At 50.3% G+C, this 22,405-nt stretch overlaps 2 protein-coding genes across 2 annotated transcripts in view; both read left to right on the top strand.

The window, feature by feature from the left end:
- Window positions 1–260: 260 nt before the first annotated feature.
- LOC126580793 (mucin-2) overlaps window positions 261–22,405 on the top strand; it is a 115,939-nt gene continuing 93,794 nt past the window's right edge. The window contains exon 1 of the mRNA XM_050244053.1: window positions 261–1,370. Coding sequence (XP_050100010.1) covers window positions 1,310–1,370 — 61 coding nt within the window. The 5' untranslated portion in view covers window positions 261–1,309. The remainder of the gene's footprint in view (window positions 1,371–22,405) is intronic.
- Window positions 10,528–11,771, top strand: LOC126580794 (fibrinogen-like protein 1). The gene has a single exon (XM_050244054.1). It carries the CDS (start codon window positions 10,549–10,551, stop codon window positions 11,575–11,577), a length of 1,029 nt encoding a protein of 342 aa, XP_050100011.1. The 5' UTR covers window positions 10,528–10,548; the 3' UTR covers window positions 11,578–11,771.

Below are 22,405 nucleotides of genomic sequence, written 5' to 3'. Positions count from 1 at the left end.
ACCACATCCGAGGCACGTCGTGATCGGTGGTGAGTTTGTGCTCGATCGTCGTCGCCGCTGATGCCGCTGATGCCGCCGTCGACGGTTTTCCTTTTCCTTCGTGACCACCGAGGCCACGGCTCTCTCTCTCTACATCACGTCTTCGGTTTCGCGCGGTTCGGGTCTCGCTCGGTTTCTAGCTGGCGACCGGCCGGGGGGTGGCTGGCCACCTAGTGGGACGCGGCAAATTTACTGCCAATAATGAAATTAGTTTAAGAGAAGTGCTCGCCCGAGAAGCACTGGAGCGGCGTGTCAAACACACATCAGGTGTCAGCAAAGGGGCAAGCCTTACTCAGCGACAGAAAACTGACGTCGAAATTCGCACATTTTTGTCCGCGTTCCGTTTCCGTTCCGTGCTAAGGACCCCCCGCTTCTCCGTGCCGTGTCCGTGCCGTTCAAAGTCTCCTCGGTCGTGAACGAGCCTCCAGAAAAAAAAACCGCCAGAAAACACATCGCGAAACGCAACTCCGAGAAATAGCTCCGAACACTCCGAGCCAAGCGAGCCGCGCCAGCAACGCGCGTGCGCGAGAGAAAAATTCAGGAAAATCAGGTCGTCGCTGGCCAGAGGCTGCTCGCATCGGCGCATGCAACGCGCGCCACATTCCAGCCACGTTCGATCAGCGGTGTTTGGTGTGCCGCAGCAGCGAGCGCACTCTGGACCCTTGGCATCTTGGGATTTGGATGAAAGTTTGCTAATTAGCCACGCGCGCGATTGAGCGATCTAGTGAGCTGCGGTGTCGAAATAGTGACAGCGACCCAGAGAGTGTCATTTCGCCAAAGTGTGTGCAAAGTGTGAGATTTTGTGGCGCAAGTGAACGATCGCACGAAGGGTACTCGATCGATAAAACCCTAAGTTCCCGTGTGCTTGTGTTCCTAGTGTTTGCGAGAGGTTTGATTTGATTCTGGTGTTTTGGCTTTGGTGAGCAGCAAAGTGTGCGCTGTGTGCAGTACGTTGTATCTTGGTGACACAAATCCAAGAAGCCATCGTTTTGTTGGTTTTCGAATTTTCGAATCGTCCCTAATCGAAGCAGTGAATGGCTGTGACTTTGAGGTGATAAGCGCGTGCCGCCAGCGAGTGCAACAAAAGGGAATTACCAAGAACACGACCGGCGTCGTGCATCCTTCCTATGGCTCTGATCGGTGTCTCTAAGTGTTCTCTCTAAGAAAGTGTTGTACTGAAGCCGCTCCACCCGTTCATTTCCGGTCTGATTGGCGTCGTGCCTCTCCTTTATAAATACGTGCCACCGGTTATTCGCCTATTCGATCAAGGATGGAGTTCAAAGCAGGAGTCCTCTGGATTGCCAGCGTCATTTTGCTGATCAGTCAAGGTAAGGCAAGCTGTTTCCTGGGATCCTCTCGTCTATCATTGCTTTATGCGCCTCTAAGCTGCAGCTAAAAACCGTTTAACGCATAAAATGGGGGAAAAATGTTGTGCAATCGATCGTCGATTGGCACTCATCGGCCAGGCGTCCTTCACGGCCAATATACTGCTCGGTGGCAATTAAATTCTACTCGAGGAAAAAAAAAAGAGAGGAGGAACTTAAAATTCGCCGTCCGGCAATATAACGGGGGGCCCAGATGGATCGTTTATGGATTTTTAAAGATTCGCGCACTTGACTCACCACTTAACCCATCTTTAACCTTATCAGCACGCCGGCAACGACCGGTGCCTTTCACCGCCTGCACCGGTCTCGCTGACCACGGGGAGGATCTTCGTTTTTATTTTGTCCTGATGATCATCTTCTCTCCTTTCGCGCTCAAACATCGCGTTGATATTATGGCGAACTTGAACTTCAAACCTGCTGCTACTGCTGCGGCTGCTGTTTACTTTCGGGACAATTATTTATGGCTTTTGGTGGCTGACACGAACGCGAAGGTCGCGATGAACAAGTGCTGCACATGAGTGTGGCCAACTGCAATCACCATGAGACATGTGTTCGGTGCAAGAAACACAACATTTACGACACATTCGACGTCTCGGTTGTTGCTGGAGTGTTGCGGGATCTGAGGTCGATCGACGAGGGGACCGTAAATCAATTAGAGACAGACAAAATTGTTTCGCATGTTACTCAGCACGTGCTGTCACAAGCGTGCGTTGTGCTAACGTTTTACTGCACAGGTTAAAAAGTGATTGAATGCACTGCGCCATAAGTAAACGCACCAGCTCGATAAGCGCTCGGTTACGAAATATATTCCTGAAGCCGATGGCGAATCGCAGGCGTGGTGCATTCCTGTTGGGCTCGTTAATTATGATCCTTCGTCCCCTTCGCGGGATTGGTATTTTTCTGCGGTGCGCATAGTGTCACCTCGGTTAGGGCGTGCTAGGAATTCCGTTACTTGTCCGTCAGGTAACAGAACAAGAGAATTACATTATGAGCTGGTGCGCTGGTTCGCTTACCTTCTGCGGCGGAGTGTAAGCTTCCGAATTTGGTCTCGCACAGCCACCGAGCACGATCACCAGCATGCGTCCTTGAGCTGTGTGCGAAATCGTGGATCTCGCGTACCACGCGCTTGGTGCATGCTACTTGGTTTGGCACGCGACTCCTCGAGAGAAGCTCGCGATCGAGTGGCTGCTGCTGCTGCTGCTGCTGCTGGTGCTAGTGCTATGTCAGTTAGCGAGTGAATTGCTACTGCAAGTGCACCAATTTTCAGCATACCGTGGCGGTCAAGCGGTACGGTTCTTGAGCTTATTGGGTGCTTGATGGGCTTGAACGCGAGGACTGCTACCGATGCCGATTCTTAAGTGATTCAATTTCAATCCGTAAGTGTCTCCGTGCAAGGTGATTCGAATTTTAAGTTCCCCGAGGTTCAAGGTAAATGTTTAAATTCTCTTTATGCTTTAAAAGGTTTTTTAAAAAAAAAACACTTTGACAACCAAGTAAAGTGTTAGCCCCTTCGCTTATCGGTAAATGTAGATGTCTCAATCCGAGCGCAGCGATAGCACAGCTCCATGTTCTCGCTCCATGTTGCCTAATGTGTGACCAAGTGACACCATTAGCAGTCGTTCGGGCGTGGGTTCTGACGAACCACAAAACCCAGCTCGATCGATATGTTTGACTAGCAACTTTTTCGATTTGGAACGCTTTATGACTCAATCGATGTCGCGTGGCTCTAGCCTTCACCGCGCATCCATTGTACCGGCCAATAACAAGTGACATTTAGTGGCGTTGGGGGCCCTGCACGCCCGATCGATCGGAGAGAACATGAAACGACGATCACCAAACCACTTCCGGTCACCCTCTCCTCCCGTAAAAGCATCCGTTCGCAGCCGCCACCCATCGAGGAGTCATTCGAAACCACAAAAGGCGGTTTGTGGAGCTCGTATGTGGCGGTTTATTTTTGGGTGGGTGGGTGCCAGACCGCGCGAGGTGTGTGGGAGTCTAACTCAAACAACCGCGTAGTACCCGGGGCTCGGTTCGCGCACGATCGACTGTATTGTGCGGGGTTTCGGATACAGTGAGCTGTGAGGAGGTTCACAAGACCACTACAAGAGAGGCACGTAAAGTACTCCAGTACACACTCGTACACGCCCCTAGACGCTTGCGGCAAACCGTCTGATGTCTGATGTATGCGGCAGGCTGGTTCGCTATCTAGCGATTGCAAGAAGACAGTTTTCACGCAAAGAAAACTCCCGCTTTTCTCTTGCCCAGGCCTGTGCCTGGTTTGGTCGCACCGCCCCGAACGATGTTCTGTCGGCAGGCAGGCTGGTTGCGATGGGAGGAAGGGTGTTTCAGCTCTCCGCAGCATCCATTGTTTGTTCGATGTATTTATGCACACTTTGCTTTTGCATCATTGGATTTCGCGCGTGTGCAAGGAGGAAACATGAATATCTTGTATCTCTCTCTCTCACTCTTTCTCCCTACAAAGCGCCACAACAAAACACACAAGCAGCATGAAAGCATGCAAATGCTGCGACCGTAGTGCACCTGTCTGGGCAGCAACAAAAAAGTACCGTTAAAGGAAAAAAGGGAAAACAAACGCTCGGTAGTGATGTGTTTCATTCGCGTTTTTTTCCTTTACTTAGCTCGCAGGCGCCACTCTTGGCGATCGATCGCAGAGTTCCGTGTTTCAGTGGCGCTTTGAAGCTGGTCACCATTTAATAGTACAAACATTTGAACACCAACCGGAGTGGCAAAGAATCTACATAAAAAAATAAGAACCGCGAATCCGACCGCGAAAACCAGAAATGAATGAGGAAATGGCTCGATCTGGTTCGTGGTTCGCGAAAGCAACAATCAGAATCGGGCCGCGCGCGCGAATCCCATGCTACCGTAGCAAGCGTTCCATTGAATTACATTGACAAATGGAAAAAAGACCACCATTTTCTTGGCCACTTCTTAGGCGGCACAATACCCGCAGTAGTGGCCGCTACTTTTGTGGCTACCGCGCGGTTGGCGCGGCCCAGAAACGCGATCCACCGCGATCGACTCCGTGTGTTCTGTGTGTCCCCGTGCACAGTAGCGTTGTGCGGTAATGATGCGGTTAATGTTGCCCGAGGGGGCGGTAGCGATTCAGTCAATAGAAATGGCAATTGACATTTGTCACTGGCAGCAGCGCGGTTTTGCTTCTGTGTGTTTGATTAGCTTCTGGGCTTCTCGCGGGCAGTGTTCGCAGTTTTTCCTCCAGTCTTTTTTTGTGTTCCACTGTCAGGAACGGATCAGCGAGGGACCGTGCCGAGGGTCACCGAGCAGAGTGTCGAATTGGCGGAATTTACATTGTTAGCACTTCTCCTTCTCCTCCCCAGTGCACTATTGGTTACGGCAGTAGGAAGCGGAGATTAGGTACGGGCTGCAACACTGTAAACAAGGATGTTCGATGACAATGAGTTGATTGTTTCAATTAACTCAGCTGTCAGGCACGTGATGAACACTCTTTGATCGCTGAGTGAGGTGTACAAGCAAACGATTTGTGGAATGTTTTACCTCCTAAAACAATGCGGCCTGGATCGAGCTTCAGCTTTGTCACGTTTCTGTTTTCATGGGCAATAGCGTGGTTACCGCATGCAATCGATTCATTCACGACTGCAATCCTCGAACAGCAGTGGCAGCATAAGCCTTTTGTCGCCGCATTATGTCTCAATGCACCTTTCCCCACCCCCCGGTTTATGTGGGTTGCGGATATAAACCGTTTTTTAAAGGGCTTAGGCAACCTAGAAAAACAGAAAAATCGAAATCCAGGCCAATTGAATCCAACAACGGGCAGCCGATGGTTTTACAGCAAAACAACCTGCTGCTGCTGCTGCGGCTGCCTGCTACTCGGTTTGGTGGTCACCATTACATCATTCACAAAACGCAAATCAAATGGTCTGTAACGATCGGCAGTGGAGCACGAGACGGTAAAACACTTGGCCACTAGGGGCAGCGTGTTGTTCACGTGGTTGTTTCGTTGTCTCGCTGGTGGAGCGATTGAAATTCAGCCGGCTTGCCAGTCCGACCACGGTGGCCCAATGTCACCAGCCACCAATGGTGGTGTGTGGTGAGCATGAGGCACTACTTTCTCCTTCACTCGGTACGGTACATGGACTCGGAGCTCACGGTGGCGGCCTGGCAGGGCATACTTTGTTTTGTCGCCATTTCCATTTTGTGCTCCGATCGATCGGCGATCGACTTTGTGGCCTTCCGATTACGTGGGTGGGTGTTGGAAGGTGGTTTGCATAATTTTTGTCCTGCTTTTGGGTCAGATGCGGAAGTTTGCGCTCGCGCCCAGTTGCACAATGAAGTTCGCCCTTCAAATTGTGGGAGGCCCGGTACTCAACATTCCATTGATCGATCGATCGATCAATTGTGAATCGAAGGAGCAGCACACCCGGCACCTTTACATCCGTTTCGCGAATGAGAAGGTAGGGTGGTGGCCCCCATCTTGATCCCCCCTTGGCTCGCGCTGGTAGGAAGTGATTTTGGGGTGAAGGAGAAAATTGGACTCCCTCCGTCCGTTTATGAGCTGCGTGAGTTAACAATCAATTTACGCGTGCTCGTGGCCTCCTCTTAAGTACTGTAATTAGCGCTTATGTTGCACCTCCCATCCTCCCCCAAAAAAGTGTGGAGGAGGAGCACTCGACACTCGGCGCATGAATTGAAATTAATTCGGATTCCTGCACCGGCGCCCCCGGTCAGCTTCTGCAGAGGCCAAATTAACCTTTCAAGCAGCAAAGAGAGGAGCCATCTTCAAGTCATCGAAACGGGTATTGTGGCGTCCACTCTTCAACGCATCATGTTTATCTTGAGCTTCGCATGTGTTGTGCCAAAACAAACATCAAAAGGAAAAGACACCAAATTGGTGTTGGAGCGAGCCAGGCGTGTTTACGTTGCCAATGGAGGTTAACCTCTGCAGTCTGCCGGGGGTCCAGATGTGTAGCCGGCAGACAAACGAAACACAGCGAGCTTTTCCGCAGAAAATTACAATGTTTGTCGTCGCTCGAGCTTGAAATTGCCGGTTTTGTTGTGTGTGTTTTGCAACATCGGTTACAGACAAATCAGGCTTCCATCGTTGCTTCTCAACACAATCACAAGTAATGCATCTAATCTTGATCGAGTGCAGAGATGTGATTTGATCAACAGAATGGCTACCATTTCAAGTGACCGCTTGCTTCGGGTGGAAACAAAATTCGCAAATTAAGTCGTAACCACAACAAGAAGCTGCCTGTTCGGCTCGACTGAGTCACTTTGCGGTCCGTGGGTATGGCTTCCCCTTTCCGAACAGCAGCCCGAGAGCAGTAGCTTGCCATCTAAGGCACTTGCGCTCCATTTTGTCACGCTCGTACGATCGCGGGGGTCTGCCACCGCCATTCTCGATCCACATTTTGACCTTGAGCCTTGGTTGCGCACATTCTCTCTCACCGGACAAGCCAAAACAATCGCCCCAAAACACACGAACACCAGACTGCGAGACGATAGCCAAAAGAGGCGAGAGTAGCACGGGAAAAAATGAAAGTTGAAACTCCCATGTAAGGGAGTTCTCCGGGCCACCGTACCAACAGACCGCCCAAAAACGGGGCTCGACCACCGGCTGACCTCATGAGCTTATCGTAAGGACAGTGGACGACAGTTGCTCAGTTGCGCTGAGGGGTCCGCGTGGACCCATTAATCCGTCTCGATCGACCGGAAGATTCCGAGACCAAACCTCGCCTCAGGTTACGTCGCCATCGCCCTCCTCTCTCTCTCACTCTGCGTTATGTTGTGGTGTTCACGCGAGCACGCGATAGCCAGCGGAAGCTCCATCCATCGACGTCTCACGGGGCCTTAAAGTGCTCCGAAGATCGATCGACCGAGCCTCCGGGGTTCGTTTTGCCTTGGCCAGCGGGTCCGAAGCGAGTGTGCGAAGGATCGCTGGCTTGGGCTGTTTTCGATTGTTCCAATCGGTTTGTTTTGGGGCCGCTTTTGGGCTGGGATTTTTTGATGCCATTGTGGAGCGTACATTTTGGATCAATTCCAATCGAATCGCAACGGGTGGCCACCGTCGGGGTGGCTCGGCGGATCAAACGATCATTCATTAAACTCCACTTATGCTGCAGCCACGGAGGGTGCGAAAGGAATCGCACCGTGGCCGGACAGGGCCAGGATCGTTCTCGCCGCAACAAAAAGCCTAATCAACTGCTGCAGCTGCTGCGAGAGGGACGAGCAAAAACAACAGTTTCTGCAGACTAAACGAGGTTCAGGACGAAAATGGCCAATAGCTCGTGCAGTGTGGGAACGTCTTTTGTGTGGCGTGGCTAACGCTTTCGTTGTTCTATGTTAATTCCCCTTCCCTTAAGCGCCACATAAAGTTCAATGTGAAGCATAGAGCAAACGGAACTCATTTTTCAAATGCGCGCGTTCGGTGTGAATGAATGTCGGCCAGGACGAGGTGATCCAGTTTGTGAGCCCATGGTAGCTGGTCAGTTTGATCGAGAGCGAGAGCAGCACCGCATGATGACGATCGTAATGGATTTGTCCAAAAAATACCTGACTTTTGATTTTGGCTCAATTTGGTGGAAGTTTGTTTTCAGATTTTTTCCCTTTTATGTGATCAGCTCGCATGGAACTCACACGTGTTCGGTTCGTGGTTGCTCGGTGTCGCTGCTGATGCTGCTGGAGACGCCGTGTCTCTCGCCGTGGATGCATTGTTAATGGGGTGTGCAGCAGCAGCAGCAGCTTTCTACTTCATTGTTTTAATGAGTTAGAAATTGAAAGCCACCAACTACCAATTACTAATGTTTACTTTTTCCTTCATTCCAGGTAATTTTTCATCACTTGGGTACTTGGGCACCATCTGCTAGCAGAACCGTTAAGTAGTCAAAGTTATGTTGCTAAACATTTGCACAATCAAATCACCGAGCGATCAGAATTCATCCGATAAGGTGCTTTTTCGGTGAGACTCACAATCCCGAGCCCCAAAGGAGACGCCCCAAACGGCACGAAACCGCTGGTTAGCTTGTGATCCATCCATGAACTAGCTCCCGGACTGCGCGATCATGAGAATCGAGCGGACGGATTGCCAACGCACCGAGTGCTGAGAACGGTGGCATTAAGCGGTACCTACGGTGCAACCGAAAGCAAACAAAACAAAACACTCCCTTTTGTGCTCAACACTAGCTGCTCCCCGCTGCCCTGCCGTGCCTACTCGGGAGTGTCCCAATTTCCCAATCGCACGAAAGAGAGAGTGAGACCGACTCCGAGTGATTAACTGAGCGAGTTGCGAACGTTGGGTAATTATTTGGTGGCTTTGGAGGATTGAGAAATTCCGTCTCGTTCACACCGTTCACCGGGACCGGGTGGGCGGGTTAGGATTTACTTAACAGTGAGCCGTTCCCGGGGTGGCAAGGTGTGATTGACGCTTTTCGGCTGGTAACAAGATGCCAAGCGTCGGTTGGTATGCTGATCAGACTGGACTGACTTTACCGAAAGGAAGAGTTTATTTGGGGCAAACTAGTGCTTTATAAATCATAATTTGAAAGTATGCTGTGATCCCCAATCAAGCATTGAAATCATTCTCAAGAGTTCATTTAATATGATCTATGGACATAAACTGGTTGTCTTAATCAAGAGCTTTGGGAAAAGACTAATGAATTGAACCAAATGAAATCATTATTCACTTCCTCGATCACATCAAGGATAAGCCACCGTCCGTGTTTACATTATGTTGCTTTGGGTCACCGAACCCCAAACCTGATGATGTCTTTCCTGGTCCCAAAACACTTGTTGAACAGATGAAAAAAACACCCCAAAAAGCAGCGGCTCATCGAGCGCCTCGATGCCTCATAAATTCGACGACCAATTCCCGCGTCGGATGATATTAGCATATTTTATGCTACACGATTGGTCATCGAATGGAGGGGTTGACCGGTATCTATCATCCTTTACAAACACTCACATATTCGTTGTGGTTCCGGTACGAAGGCTTTATCGTGCTGCAGTAAACATCAAACAGTTTTCCCTTTCTCTCTCGCTCTCCGATCCGACGGCAATGATGATGCTGGTGATGCTGGTGATGGCCTAATGATTTCACGCTGCAGCTCTTGTGGACGGGCTGGCTGCCAGTGAATACCGTGCCAGGTACCGTTTTCTTTCCCTCTACTCGCTCCTCTGCTCCTCCGTGGTGAGAGTGTCTTCTCCACGTTTGGCGACGTCATCGCCATCGCGGACGAAGATAGTGATCGCGCGATCGCAGTAACCGGTTTTGGGCTCAACTCACGGGCGGTTTAGTGTTTTCCCTTTTTTCCGCCCCCGGGGGGAGGGGACTGTGCATCTGCCGAGTCCCGGTTGAGGTGGTCGTGGTCGCCAGGCCAATCTCGCCAACCAAACCCACAGCAAGGTCAATGTCGGGGAGATCGTGAGCTCGATGTTGGTGGTTTTTGAGTGGCCAGATGGAGCAACCAAAAACTGGATCATTCTTCTCTGCTTCTGTTTCTCTTTGCTTCTTCTGCTCGGGAGGGAATCACCCGAATTGTCAAAAGAAAGTAAAAGGACTTCAAGGACGATCGCACAAGGATTTTAAGTGCGCTACATCGAGGAACGGTCATACATTATTTCTTCCCTCTTTTTTCTGATATTTACGCTTGATGCTCTACAGCACGACTCGATTGTCATAAAAGGAGCAACAATCCAAAGGGAGAAAGTATGAACCATAAAATTGATCCCGCGAATGAGTACGAATGTTGTGCATAAGTTATGCATTTTTTATGATTTTGCAAATTTTCGATAACAATTTTGATTTCACTTCTCAGTAGAAAGCGATGAGCTCTACAGCGCTATGTGTCCCGCGGAACTTTTTCCACTCGTTCTCATTTTTGGTTTCATTGTTTACTTTCACGCTAACGTTTTCTTTCGCGACACCTTGTGTTGAACTGAGTTGCAATGTTACGCACATTCGTAACGCTTTCAATTTTCCCATGTCCATTTTGCGCTTAGAATTAAGCATAAAATCAAACACATAAACAACCATCACGTAGAAAACAGAAATCGAGTACACCTGGACGTTCTGTTAGCAGCTTTAAAGAAGGGAACTCTGGCGCTGACGCTGTAGTTGCTCACAATGGCGCGGTTGTTTTGGAACATTCTACTCGCGCTCACCATTCCTGCCCGAACCGAAACTGACAAGCGCGATGGGCTAGTGGATCAAGCTCCAGACACCACAAACGTGCTAGCAGCGTTGCAATCGTTGGAGAAAAAGCTGACGAATCTGCACACCGACTTTCGTAAAATCGTCGATGAGAATCGAGCAATACAGAAGCAGCTTCTGGAGCAGGCGAAAGACCTGCCATGGCAGCTCGCCATCCTACAAGCGCAGCTCCCGCAACAGTGCCGAGCGATCGCGAAAAACTTCTCCGAAGCTACCGGCGAGCGTCTGGATCGGTTCGAACACACTATCCTCGCGAAGGAAGACCACATCCACGACATGGAGCACCTGTACATGGAGACGAAAGTGATGCGTTCGTGCAAAGAGCTGACGAACAGAAGGGTGTCGGGAAAACAGATGCTCCGGGCACATTTCGACAGTGCACCGTTCGTGGGCTACTGCATTGGTAACAGGTTTGACGGAGGTTGGTTAGCGATCCAACGGAGATTAAACGGTTCGCTCAACTTCAACCGTAACTGGACGGAGTACCGAGATGGGTTCGGTTATCCGGATGGCAATTTTTGGATCGGTTTGGAGCGGTTGCACCAACTGACATCGGTACGGCCCTGGGAGCTTGCGGTAGATCTACATGACTACAACGGTATCTACAAGTACGCACGCTACTCTACGTTCGCCATCGGTAGCGAGGACGAGCAGTATCGGCTGACTCTCGGCAAATATAGCGGTACCGCTGGTGATGGGCTTTGGCACCACAGAGGTATGAAGTTTTCGACACCCGATCGGGATAACGATCAAATGAAGGATCTACATTGTGCGCGAGAATGGCACGGAGGTTGGTGGTTCAATTCGTGCCTTAGCTCGTTTCTGAACGGACCTTATCGGGACAGTGGTACCACGTTAATGCGGAAAATTACCTGGCATACTTTCAATAACGATTGGCGTGGTTTCAAGATTGTTAATATGTATATACGCCCTTTAGATTGAGTCGAGGATATATGATAACAAAAACTGATTGACTGATTGATGGAATTGAAAGCAAATCAAGATATCCATTACTGTTCATATCAGCAGCAGATGTAGTAGAGGAGCTTTTCAAATGGTAATTGTGCCCTTAATGAAAGAATAGTCAAGTATTTGATACAGAGAATCTCAACGACGCATCGAATCCGCAATCATTAAAGACATCCAATGATCTAGAGAGTAATTGAGATTTTTTTTTAAAATGAAAAAAAAAAACAATTCAATTATTCGATTCGCAACCACCATCAAGGTTCACCGGAAAAAAGAGCTTTTCCTGTTGCAAAACAAAGCGATCGCTGGCCTTGTTGTCTTCCAATTACAACGATGTAGGTGAGGATGCTGCAGTTGCCCAGTCGAGGATTTGACGTTTCGGTGAGCGCACAGCAACGCTGCGAGCTGCGTCAACCACTTTCATCCATCACGGTGCTAGCGGCCAGGAGCGGAACATGGGCGGTTGCCCATGGCGAGAGGATGGCGGATGGTGAAATTCGTGCATCACTAATGAGAAGAAAAGGAAATAACCGTTTCATCCGCCCCTGCCTTCGGCTGTTTGCCGCTCCCGGGCCCCGATGATTAGGTTGTTTAATGCTCTCAAGCGATGCTAAGCGATGCCGATGAGCGATGCGCGCCTGTGAGCCTTTCTAGCGTGTCTTCTTCAGTGCCGCTTTTCCTTCAAACCATCTTGACCATCGACGATGCAGACAGAGAGAGTACGAGCGAGAGAGAGAGAAATGCCGCGGAAAATGCGATGCGATGGAAATTTTCCTATTACGTTGTGCAACGCCACGGAGGGCGAGCGAGCGAGCGAGTGAGCTGAGCTTGTTTTCGCGTTCCCCCTTCGGAGTCTCCTCCTAGGACCAATCAATCATACGCCACTTGATTCTTTGCGCAAAACCCGCGATGATGCCACACTGAACGGGACCTACGCCATGCCATGGAAATCAGTGCGGAAATGCGAGAAAAGCTAGGCGGGAAAACCGCATAAACATTGCGGCACTGGCACCGGGGCCCGGTCACCGGAACGCGCACATGGAGGTAAGCAGTTTTCCGAAGCCGGAATGGAGCCAAATGGAGGGGTCTACGAAAAACGGAAGACTCGTTACAAAAATGGTGTCCAGGGGGAGGGAGTAGGGGGTTTGTACTTCCTAGCGCACGAATAGAGCAGGTTTGTCCAAAAGGAAATGCCAGGCAAGTGCGGTTGAGCCCTCCGTAAACAATGTGAAACTGAAACAAGACCAGCCAGCGTCTAGTGAATGCAACAGTGTGTGCAGCGAGCCTTGGGATGGACAAACGGGCAGTGAAACGGACAAACAGAGGTGCCGACCAAGCCGGTAGCGGGAAATGGAATGTTGTTTCCATACCCAGACTGTCAAGTAATTAACACACGCCATTGCTATCTTTATTAAGCGTTTCACTAGCTCGTAGGATAATCTCGGATACTAACAACCAACTAACGCTTTACGTGGGCGCTTTATTGTTGAACAGCAACCTTTAATGAGAAACAAAAAGCTCTCCATTAACGCGCCCGTGGATGGTTTACCGACGATCGACGCCTTGTCTTGCCAGATAGATCAACGGCTGGTCAATATGTTTTATAATTAAATTACATCTTCCACCGGTCTGTCGGATCAATCACCTCCAGCGTCGATCCGGTTTTTGGCGAGTCACTTGGCATGTGCGGTCACTGTCATGTCGCCTTCGTGATCCCGGATCATCGCGCATCGAGGACCGAGACCGAGTTCAGGACAACAACGTCGACGACAACGACGACGACGGAAAACGAAAGTGAACCTGAAATTCAAGTTCAATTCCGGCAACAAAACAATAACGCGTTTCGGGAAAGCGATCGAGCGCGCGAAAGCGAAACCCGGACACCACCTCCGGGGGCCTTTTGGGTGACACAGAAGACAGAAGACTTGAGCCGAAGCGACGAACCCGAAACAAACACTTTCCGTCCGTCAGCGCTTGCCAAGGCCCCAAAACGCGTCCTCTTAAGCGCGAAAGATTAACGTTACCAACTTTCACACACGTATGTGGTGGTAGGAGACTCTCCCCACCCTCTCTTCCCTTCGTTGCCGTCTCAATTTACGCTGCAACAAGCCAAACCGCGAACGCATCGCGTTTATGGTGCATTATTGGGCATTTGTGTTGTTTGCTTGCTAGTTGGCCAGTGGAAAAACCGGTAACAATTCACGATCATCATCCACCGGAATGGCCGAGAGAGAGAGAGAGAGAGGGAGAGAAAGAGAGAGGAATAATAGCCCAAGCTTTCCCCACAGTAGTTTCGGATCTCTGTCGCGGAGAGTCCAGCCCCAGCCCAGTGTCAAAGTGTCGCAAAATCGGTGGCCACCCGGTCCCCGAAGTTTTAAAAGGGTGGTTCCTTACTTTTCCTCCGCTTTTCGCTCGCTTCCGGAGCATTTCAGACTCCAGGGCACGGGGGGAGGGGACCTGTTCCCAGGATTATTAAAATCGTTCCCGGAGATCGGAACGACGCGTTTCGGGGGGAGCTAGAGCCATGATTGACCGTGGTAATCTCTAGTGAAAGATCACTTTTTTTTGGCGCGATCACTCCGTTGTTGATGGCTTTCCATGAGCGAGCCACTTTGCTTCGAGGTCTCGATCTCAAACGCGATCGCAACCCTCGGGGCATATGTGTTGGCCACGGCGCCATCGGCATCGATCTCTCTCTGGCGAGAGAGTCTAATTAATCGATCGATTTATGTTGCATGCGGTTACGCTTATAGCATCGCGCGACCGCACTCACCCTTTCGTTGTGCTCTCTTCTCCTCTCTTTTGAATGAGAAAATGAAACGTTTAATTGTGACCATCGTGTTGGCGCTCGAGCTGGAGCCCCGAGACACAAATTGTTCCACAAGATGACTTTGTGGAGGCCATTTTTTGGCGACGTTGGATGGGGGATGGAGATGAAATCGACTTGGCTGGCGAGTGTCAAGCACCCTCTCCGTTGGGCGCTGTTGCTGATTCAAGCGTCACAACGAAGCGGGGGAAAGTTTTCGCTCAGCCTGGCAGCTTTGATCGACTTCACACCCCTTGTTTCGATGCAGTAATGTCAGCTCTGGAGATGCGAACAGATCCGTCGCTTAGAATTTGTTATAAATTAGCGAGACGAGGGCCATGCAACCGACGAGTACGCGCATTCTACTTCAAACGCCTTCTTGCGCTCGCGATGTCTTTACAATGTCGAAATCAACAGGGTGCAGCACCGGCAGCAACCGCAGCAGCAACCTTGCATCCTACAGCGGATCACCAAGTTATGAGCTTCGATTTTGAATGGGGAAACCTACACCGCCACCAGCGACCGCAAACCGTGGCCGTTTGGTGGCCACTTTGTCGCACAAATGATGCGAGCGCTGCACTTGCGGCATTAGCATATTTGTCAACACAATCGGAACGTGCAGCACGAGGGGGAAGTAGCAGCAGCAGGTGCTGGATGCATTGAGCAGACGATAGCCAGCAACCTTTGTGCCATGCACCGTACTGATGCTGAGCATCGTGTGCTGGTGAGCGCGATCACTCGCTCAATGTTCGTGCAGCTTAGGAGCCCGTGCAGATAGCGTGTAATGGGGCATCGAACGAACCATCGGCCATCGGTGGTGGTTGCTGGTGAGCAAGAAATTAGAAATTGAATCTGGTTTCCCAGCGGAACACTCCGGACCGCGGCCTCTTGGCCAGCACAACGTCGGGCTAGTGGTTGGGGCTTTGATGACAGGTTCGGCCAACCAGTCCTTGTTGAGATGCGCACGTTGAGGCATCTTCGCGCGGCCTGGTGGGTTGGCGTATCTTGGAGTGTGCGCGAGCGCGCAATCTACCATGATCATCATCGCACACAAGAGCTCGAGGGCTGCTGCTGCTGCTGCTGCTCGGTGGAAAGGGTGCGAAAAGAGATTAATGGACGAGATCGGCAGCGATTTGAGGATGAGTTTTCCAATTAAACTTGAAGTCAAAAACCATCGCACCGCGCTCGGTGCTCGAGTTGACTCAATCTACTGCTGCCATTCCGATTCCGAGACCACCTTTCCGCTTTGATGATTGATGATTGCGATGGGATGGAATGTTTTTGGAGAGGAAAAACCAGCTTCGTCTCCTGCCCTCTCTTCTGCAGTATGGCGAGTGTCTTCTTCAACAAAACGAGTTTTCTGGCACCGCGCTGCAGGAAAAACCGCCGCAGGAAAAGTGAAACAGAAACAGTTAAGGAACGGACATTCCAGGGTGTCGAGCTGGCAGTCGTCGAGAGCGAAATCGAGGCCAGAGCACAGAGCGTTCGCGTGCACAGCACAGATTCGCCACAAGATTCACTTTCGATCGCACTGCCAGCGTACAACGCGCCACTCCGCTCGCCACTCTCCATTCTCCACTCCCGTTCATTGCAGCATCACGGCGTCACACAGCAATTTCTAACCCATTTTCCTAATTGTCGTTCCTTTTGCAACACGAGCTCCGCGGTGGCCAGAAGAGTGATAAAGACGAAAGCAAAACGAAGAAGTGAGACACAGTCGCGAGTGAGACGCGAGCGCCCGCTACGAAGATAATGGGGTCGACTGGACAACAAGCTCCGTTGTGGTGCGCGAAATCGAAATGGAAACCGAAACGAAGCAACTGTGCAAGTGCCGGCGGCGCTGTGCAATGGAAGTGCAACGAGCGCCACGTGAGATCATATGGAGGATGCAGCAGAGGCACATGTGTGTTGGTCTCGAGCCCACTCGAAACGTGAAACGAGTCGGCCAGTTTCTGAGAAAAAATGCAGAATCCAGATGGTCCAACGCGATAAGTCTCACGCACGGTGGTCGCGGATGGCTTAAAGTTTCGCGGAATTCGGGGGGGGGGGGGGGGGTGGTGCACAGGATCAACAAACAACATACACGTTCCAGCACTTAGCCCTGTACGCTCGCTTACCCGTCTAGGCGATGAAGATCTTAACAGACGAGTGTATCTGCTTTATATCTAAATCAAACGCGTGGGCCTCGCAGCTGTGGGAGTGCACGACAATAGAACTACAGACCGTGGACCATGGCGTGGAGGTTTCTCAACAACGCCTACACAGCAGTAGCAAGAGCAGCAACAGCTGCTGCTGTTGCTGCAGCACACTCGCTGGCCACCGTTTCGTTCGACAGCACATCCCCCTGTTAACCTCAACCTCATCTGGCGCTCGGCAAGGATCTGCTTTCTTCGAGTTGGCCTCGGTTTTTGCCGTAAAATAATTGGCCTCACCGCTACCCAGACACGGAGAGGGAGGGAGAGAGCGAGAGAGAACGAAAAAGAGAGGCAGTAGCGCGTGCCAACCAACCTGGTGTTGGTGGCTCAGTTTCAAAATGCAGTGCAGTAGGTCAGAGCCACGGTGGTGCCCGGTGGCTGTAAGGTACAAGATGTTCAAAAAAACAAAACAAAAATAAACTCCAGCCCCCCGTGGGCGTTATTTCAGACCACCGAGAGACGTCGTGCATTGTATGCTGAAGCTGGTCGGTATGCTTTTGACCCCGGGTACGCCGATTGCGGAAAGAGAATCGAAACGGGAAGCAGCACGATCGTCTTCGACGACGACGTCAGCTGTGCAGCTCAGACTGGGCTGGCTAACTGGGATTGTGTGCAAATCATGTGGCTGCTGCCGCTCGGCAGGGTGGTGACCCTGCCAGTAGTAGAAACGGCAGCAGCCTAGAACGCCCTCGAATGCCCCAGGCCGGTAAGGCAGGGCTTGGGTTATCGGGACAAAGGTTCTTATTGGGGTCACTATTGGAAGCGATGCAGCTGGTTAAGGAGGAGGTGCTTTCGAAATTGAAAAAGTGAACGTCTCGAAGGTGCGGGATTGTGTCAGTTACCGTAACACGGGAGGCAGTACGTGGTGGGTCATTCCGTGTTGGCAAAAGAATGAAAATTGGGCCAGAAGTCAGCCTTAAGAAATACGAAGAAAACGGTAGTAAATACTAGAAAGAGTTAAGACAAGAAGCAAACAATAACAAATGTTACTACTCATTATTGAGCAACGTTCAGTCGATTAGACAACGATCTCTCAAAACACAGCTCCTAAAATAAATCATTTTAATGCGAGCTGATGCATGGAAAAATGGTTCATTACAACTTTTTTGATGAAATTGTTACTAAACCACAAACTGCATCTAATGTTTCATCAAAATCGGTACTAATATTAAATACAACACGCACCCTTACATGGATTCGCTGCTTCAGAGCAAACATGTAACATCCATGAATAAAATGCGTGTGTGATAACGCTGTGGCCGTTTCATAAGAAAACGAACGCCCTGTTATCATTTCGCAATGTATCTTTTAGAGTAGCTCGTAAATGTTTCCATTAATAATACAAGTCATCAAAACACATTAAATTGAACGATGACTTTCATCGAGGGGGAAACACTACGCACAGTCGAATGTGTGGCGCAATGTGAAATGAATTCCGAATCCCAAGTGATCGTCAATCCTTTGGGAGGATTCCGGCACTGTATGCTGTGCTGTACCGGTGATGGCCTGATATAAGCATCGAGCGTTGCAGTCAAGCAACTGCCAGGCTGCCTTGCGTCTTGTTTCGCTCCATAAAGCATACGATGCCGCCGCTTGAATTCGACTGCCCTCTGTTTTGGGAAGTACCTGTTGCGTCCGTTCAACCTGTGTCGATCGTTTGACGCGAGGAGTATCATTATGATTAATTTGTACTGTCCGTGAAAGATCGCGCAAGCTCTGGGTTGGGAACCCGCGTTTGGTCCGCGGATCGTTGGCCGGCAGTCTGTGCAGTCATGCGCACTGGATAGTAATTAACTGATAGAAACTTAATCGATAGTTTGCCGCGAAACTTTTTAGCGATTAGAATCGTTGGAAAAGATAGAAAGGGAGGGGAAATGATAAAAGATCGTTTGAAAGTAGTTTTCAAATGTTGACCTAACTGTTGTGAATGTTTAAAACGTTTCATAATTAAGTGTAATTTCGCTTTGAAGGTTGAATATCGGTTTATTTAATTAATAATTGATTATACTTTAAATGTTGCAGTTAAAAAAACAAATTAATTGATCAATCTCCATAGCGAAGCACACCGTTTGCACGATCGCACAGATCATCGCAGATTGCATAAACAGACCGGACGATGATGATGATGCACCGAGCACATCACGCATTACGGTACCGGATGCAAACAACCGGTGCATCGGGCAAGAGGCATCCCCCAGAGGTTGCAGCATCAATTTACAATCACCGTACGATAGCCCTCGCATCTCCCCGGTTACAGCCCCCTCCGATTACATCGCCGGGCGACGAACGACGAGCCGATCAGGCCGTTGCCCTTCCGCCAGACGATGATGATCATGATGATGATGATGATGGTGGTGGTGGTGGGTCGTCGTGCTCGCAACGTCAACCATTAGTCACCAGAAAAGCGCGATGCAAGCGATCGAGCGAGTTGTTGCCTCTGCAAAATCGATCTCTCTCTCTCTCCCTACCCTGTTGCCGCGATTGGATCTCCCAGATCATTAATTTCAATAAACAGGAGGGTTTCACTTTCGGTGGAAAACTGTCGCTCCACCTTTGTTGGTGCGTGGGGATGGATGGGAGTTGGTGAAGGTTGTGAGGAGAGAGGAAGGTATAATTTTCGTAACAGCACAATGTTCGATCAAAGCCGAGGAACGATGGTGCCCTGGCGATGTGAAGTAATAGTTGTGGGAGCGAAGCGAAGCGATCGTTTGATGAAGATCTTATCGGGGGCCTCCCCGTGGTCGATCCAGGTTTAATTAGAGCCAAGGATTAGATCCTGTTAGGGCGTGTTTTGTTTATGAGCTAAAGCTAATATGCGCCTTGTTTTCCATTTCTAATTTCAGGTTGGTACCGCTACCGCTTGTCCGTCGAAAAGGACGATATCCATGGTATGATAAGCGCTGTTGAGATCGAGGTAACAACCGCCATCAACACCTTCGGGCTAATCGAGCTTTCTGGTAGACATTAGAGAGGGTGGGTTCCACATAAAAAACAGCAACTTGTTTAGAGCCAACAACTCACGCAACAGCTCTCGGCGCTTTGTGTTTTAAATTGAGCAGCATCTCAAGAGGTGCATTCTCGTATTTCCTTCTTAGCTTTCCTGAGTGAAGCTTTTCCACCGGAAATGAGGGTTTGTTTCGATAATTGAAGTGCTTGAAGAAGAAAAGCACAGCCAATGCAACTGAGTAGAAGAAAATGATGATGAAGGCGATGATGGGTTTGTGTTTTTGTTTTTCACTGAGAGGAAAACAGAGCAAGAAAAACCAAAAAGTGGTGGTCAGCAGGACACTAGTGTGAGGAGAGCAATGAAAATGGAATCGATTCCGGCTCGCATAACGCAAAACCAATATCGGATAATTGGGGCTTTCGGCCGATGGTTATGTCGAGCTGTTGGTCGTAGTCCATCGCCCGGTGCATCGATTGGATGCTGCGATGCGAGTTATGCAACGTGTGGGTATGTGAATATCGATAAAGTGCATCGAAACACGACAAAGGAGGTTGACCGAAATAGTGGCGGTGGCGGCGGAGTCGGCAATCGCTGCTACTGCTGCTATCGATTGGCCATTGTACTTCACTACTCCACGTCATCAGTTAGCTCAGCCACTCAGCTCATGTCAGCATACCGGCGCTGGCAACCAACCCAAAACCAGAGGCTGTAATTTGAAGCAAGTGTCGTGAGTCGCGGCGCGCAGCATCTTGCGAGCCGCGAGTGAACCGAGCATGAAGCAGAAACAAAAGAAAAACTAGAGCAACGAAATCGAAAGTTGCACCACACACAACGACGACGCCGGTGACGACGACGAGCGACATCAACGGACGAAACGGAACGGGGCGTAAGGTGCTCTCTCGGCATCGCATCTTGTTTCCCCCCGGCGTTTCGGACGCCCCCGAGTCAAGCCAGAGAGCCATTTCCTCAACCTGTGCCTGTGCCTGTGCCGGTGCTATGCCGTGAGTCGCAGACCCAATTCGATTGGCGCAAATGGTGATTGAAAAGTTATGAAACACCCGACCTGACGGACCGACTCGGCTTTCGGGTGACCCGACATAAACATAAATATAAACCATTCAGTCATTCATTCATTCAACCAACCAGCGGCGGTCAGATAGCGGTAATTATCAACTTCTGACCATTCCGAGGCTCCCAGACCCCTGGCACGAACTCCCAGAGCGAACGCGGTTGGCGGTTGGTTCCCAGGCACCAGGCTGAAGGTGCTTGGTGCCTGGAGAGGAAGCACTCGGAGTTGCGAGTCAACGGTGGCTGGGGTGAAGTGTGAAAAGTTATGTTGAGCAAAAGCTTGAGGTCCCTGGACCGGACCTTCGGTGACGGATGATGGAGGATGGAGTGATCCACTTCGCGCGAGGCGTTCACCATAAGCGCACCACCATCCGTGCCCCCTCTAACCTTCGATACTAATTTGGTTCAATGCACCATCATGCTGAATGCACCACCCCCAGCGCCATCCATCCTTGGCAGCCAGCATTCCAGTAACGAAGCAAAAGAACTCTCCAAACCAACTCCACCTCCGGTCATCTCCGGTAAAAACAAAAAGAAATCTGCTCCAATATTGTATGGAAGGATTGCAGCTTGGTGGTGGTGTGAGATCTAAATCATGAAATTACTCCCAATCTTCAGTCAGAGAGTCAGGTGTGTGCGTGCGTGTGCCTTAGACTTGACCGAGAGTTTGATGGGGGGTTAAGGCGTGAAAATGCGCAAACGAGTGGCGGTGTAGCGCCGGTGGATGGTCGAGTGTACGATCACCATTAGTCGATGGAGGCTAAAGCCTCGATTGGATGCTGTTTGACACACTTGAAGGCTATTTATCACCGAGCGCTAGGGGAGCATACAAACAGGCTAGGTCTAGAGCAGCAGCATCAAGCGAACAGTTCAACGAATTCACCTTCAAATGGCCATTTTAACAGGCGCTTTTTTGCCATTTTTTTTTTGGTTTGTTCGTTGATCCGATTTCAGGCCTATCCATCTCGGGCGATCGAGTGGCAAGCACTTTCTTCAGATCATGCAGCCGGTTTGGGCTCTCTAATTTTAGATCATACTAACACCATCGAGCACCCCGGTTTTTTGGTGGTTTAATGATCATACAAAAGCACAGCATAGCTAGAGCCGTTGGTCGCATTGTGAGCCTCGATCCACGACAGCGGTGGATCAAGACAGACGACGCTTTTGACGCTGGATGGCGGATGGCTTTGATGGAAACCTTGGCGGGCGCGCGACAGTTTAATGCGTTTATAAAATGAATGCATCAACCACACCACACCACAACCTCAACACAGTCAAAGCGGACGGGCATAGAAACGAAATCGTGTAATGACTTGTCGCCATAGTTCGCCCGCTTTTCTGTTGTTGGTGTCTGGCTGGCTGGGTCCATTGTTTTCGCTTTCGTGCTCCTTCGCGCGTGGTACGATGAATGCTCACTCTTTATGTAAGTATATCAAGCACGAACCGGGCTCCGGTGCTGTAGTAGATCTGGAGTAGAGCCAGCCAGAGACCCAGAAAACCCCCGGGTGCAAAAGGTAGCGAAGGTTAAAGGAGAATTCCAAAATGTCTTATCCCTCGAAAAAGGCTGGCTTCCAGTTCGGAGGTCGGCGCACGCAAATGCGCACTCACTCACGAAGTCTCGAGTGTCTCTCCAATGGCAGGAGTTCGAGGAGCGGGAGTGGGCCACATTTTGGCATTTCTTGAGGTCCATTACCCCCCCCCCCCCCTCGTCTTCAGCCGGCACGCTGGCCATGGTTGTTGGTTTTTCTAACCTCCCATAATCCCGAGCTAAGGTCTCCACCATCG

The sequence above is a fragment of the Anopheles aquasalis genome, chromosome 2 (assembly GCF_943734665.1).
Source record: "Anopheles aquasalis chromosome 2, idAnoAquaMG_Q_19, whole genome shotgun sequence".
Taxonomy (NCBI): domain Eukaryota; kingdom Metazoa; phylum Arthropoda; class Insecta; order Diptera; family Culicidae; genus Anopheles; species Anopheles aquasalis.
The sequence above is the reverse complement of the archived record's forward strand: the minus strand, read 5'-3'. Positions and strand labels throughout refer to the sequence as shown.

Coding starts and splice junctions, on each gene's coding strand:
- LOC126580794 (XM_050244054.1), top strand. CDS start 10,549: ATGGCGCGGTTGTTTTGGAACATTCTACTCGCGCTCACCATTCCTGCC.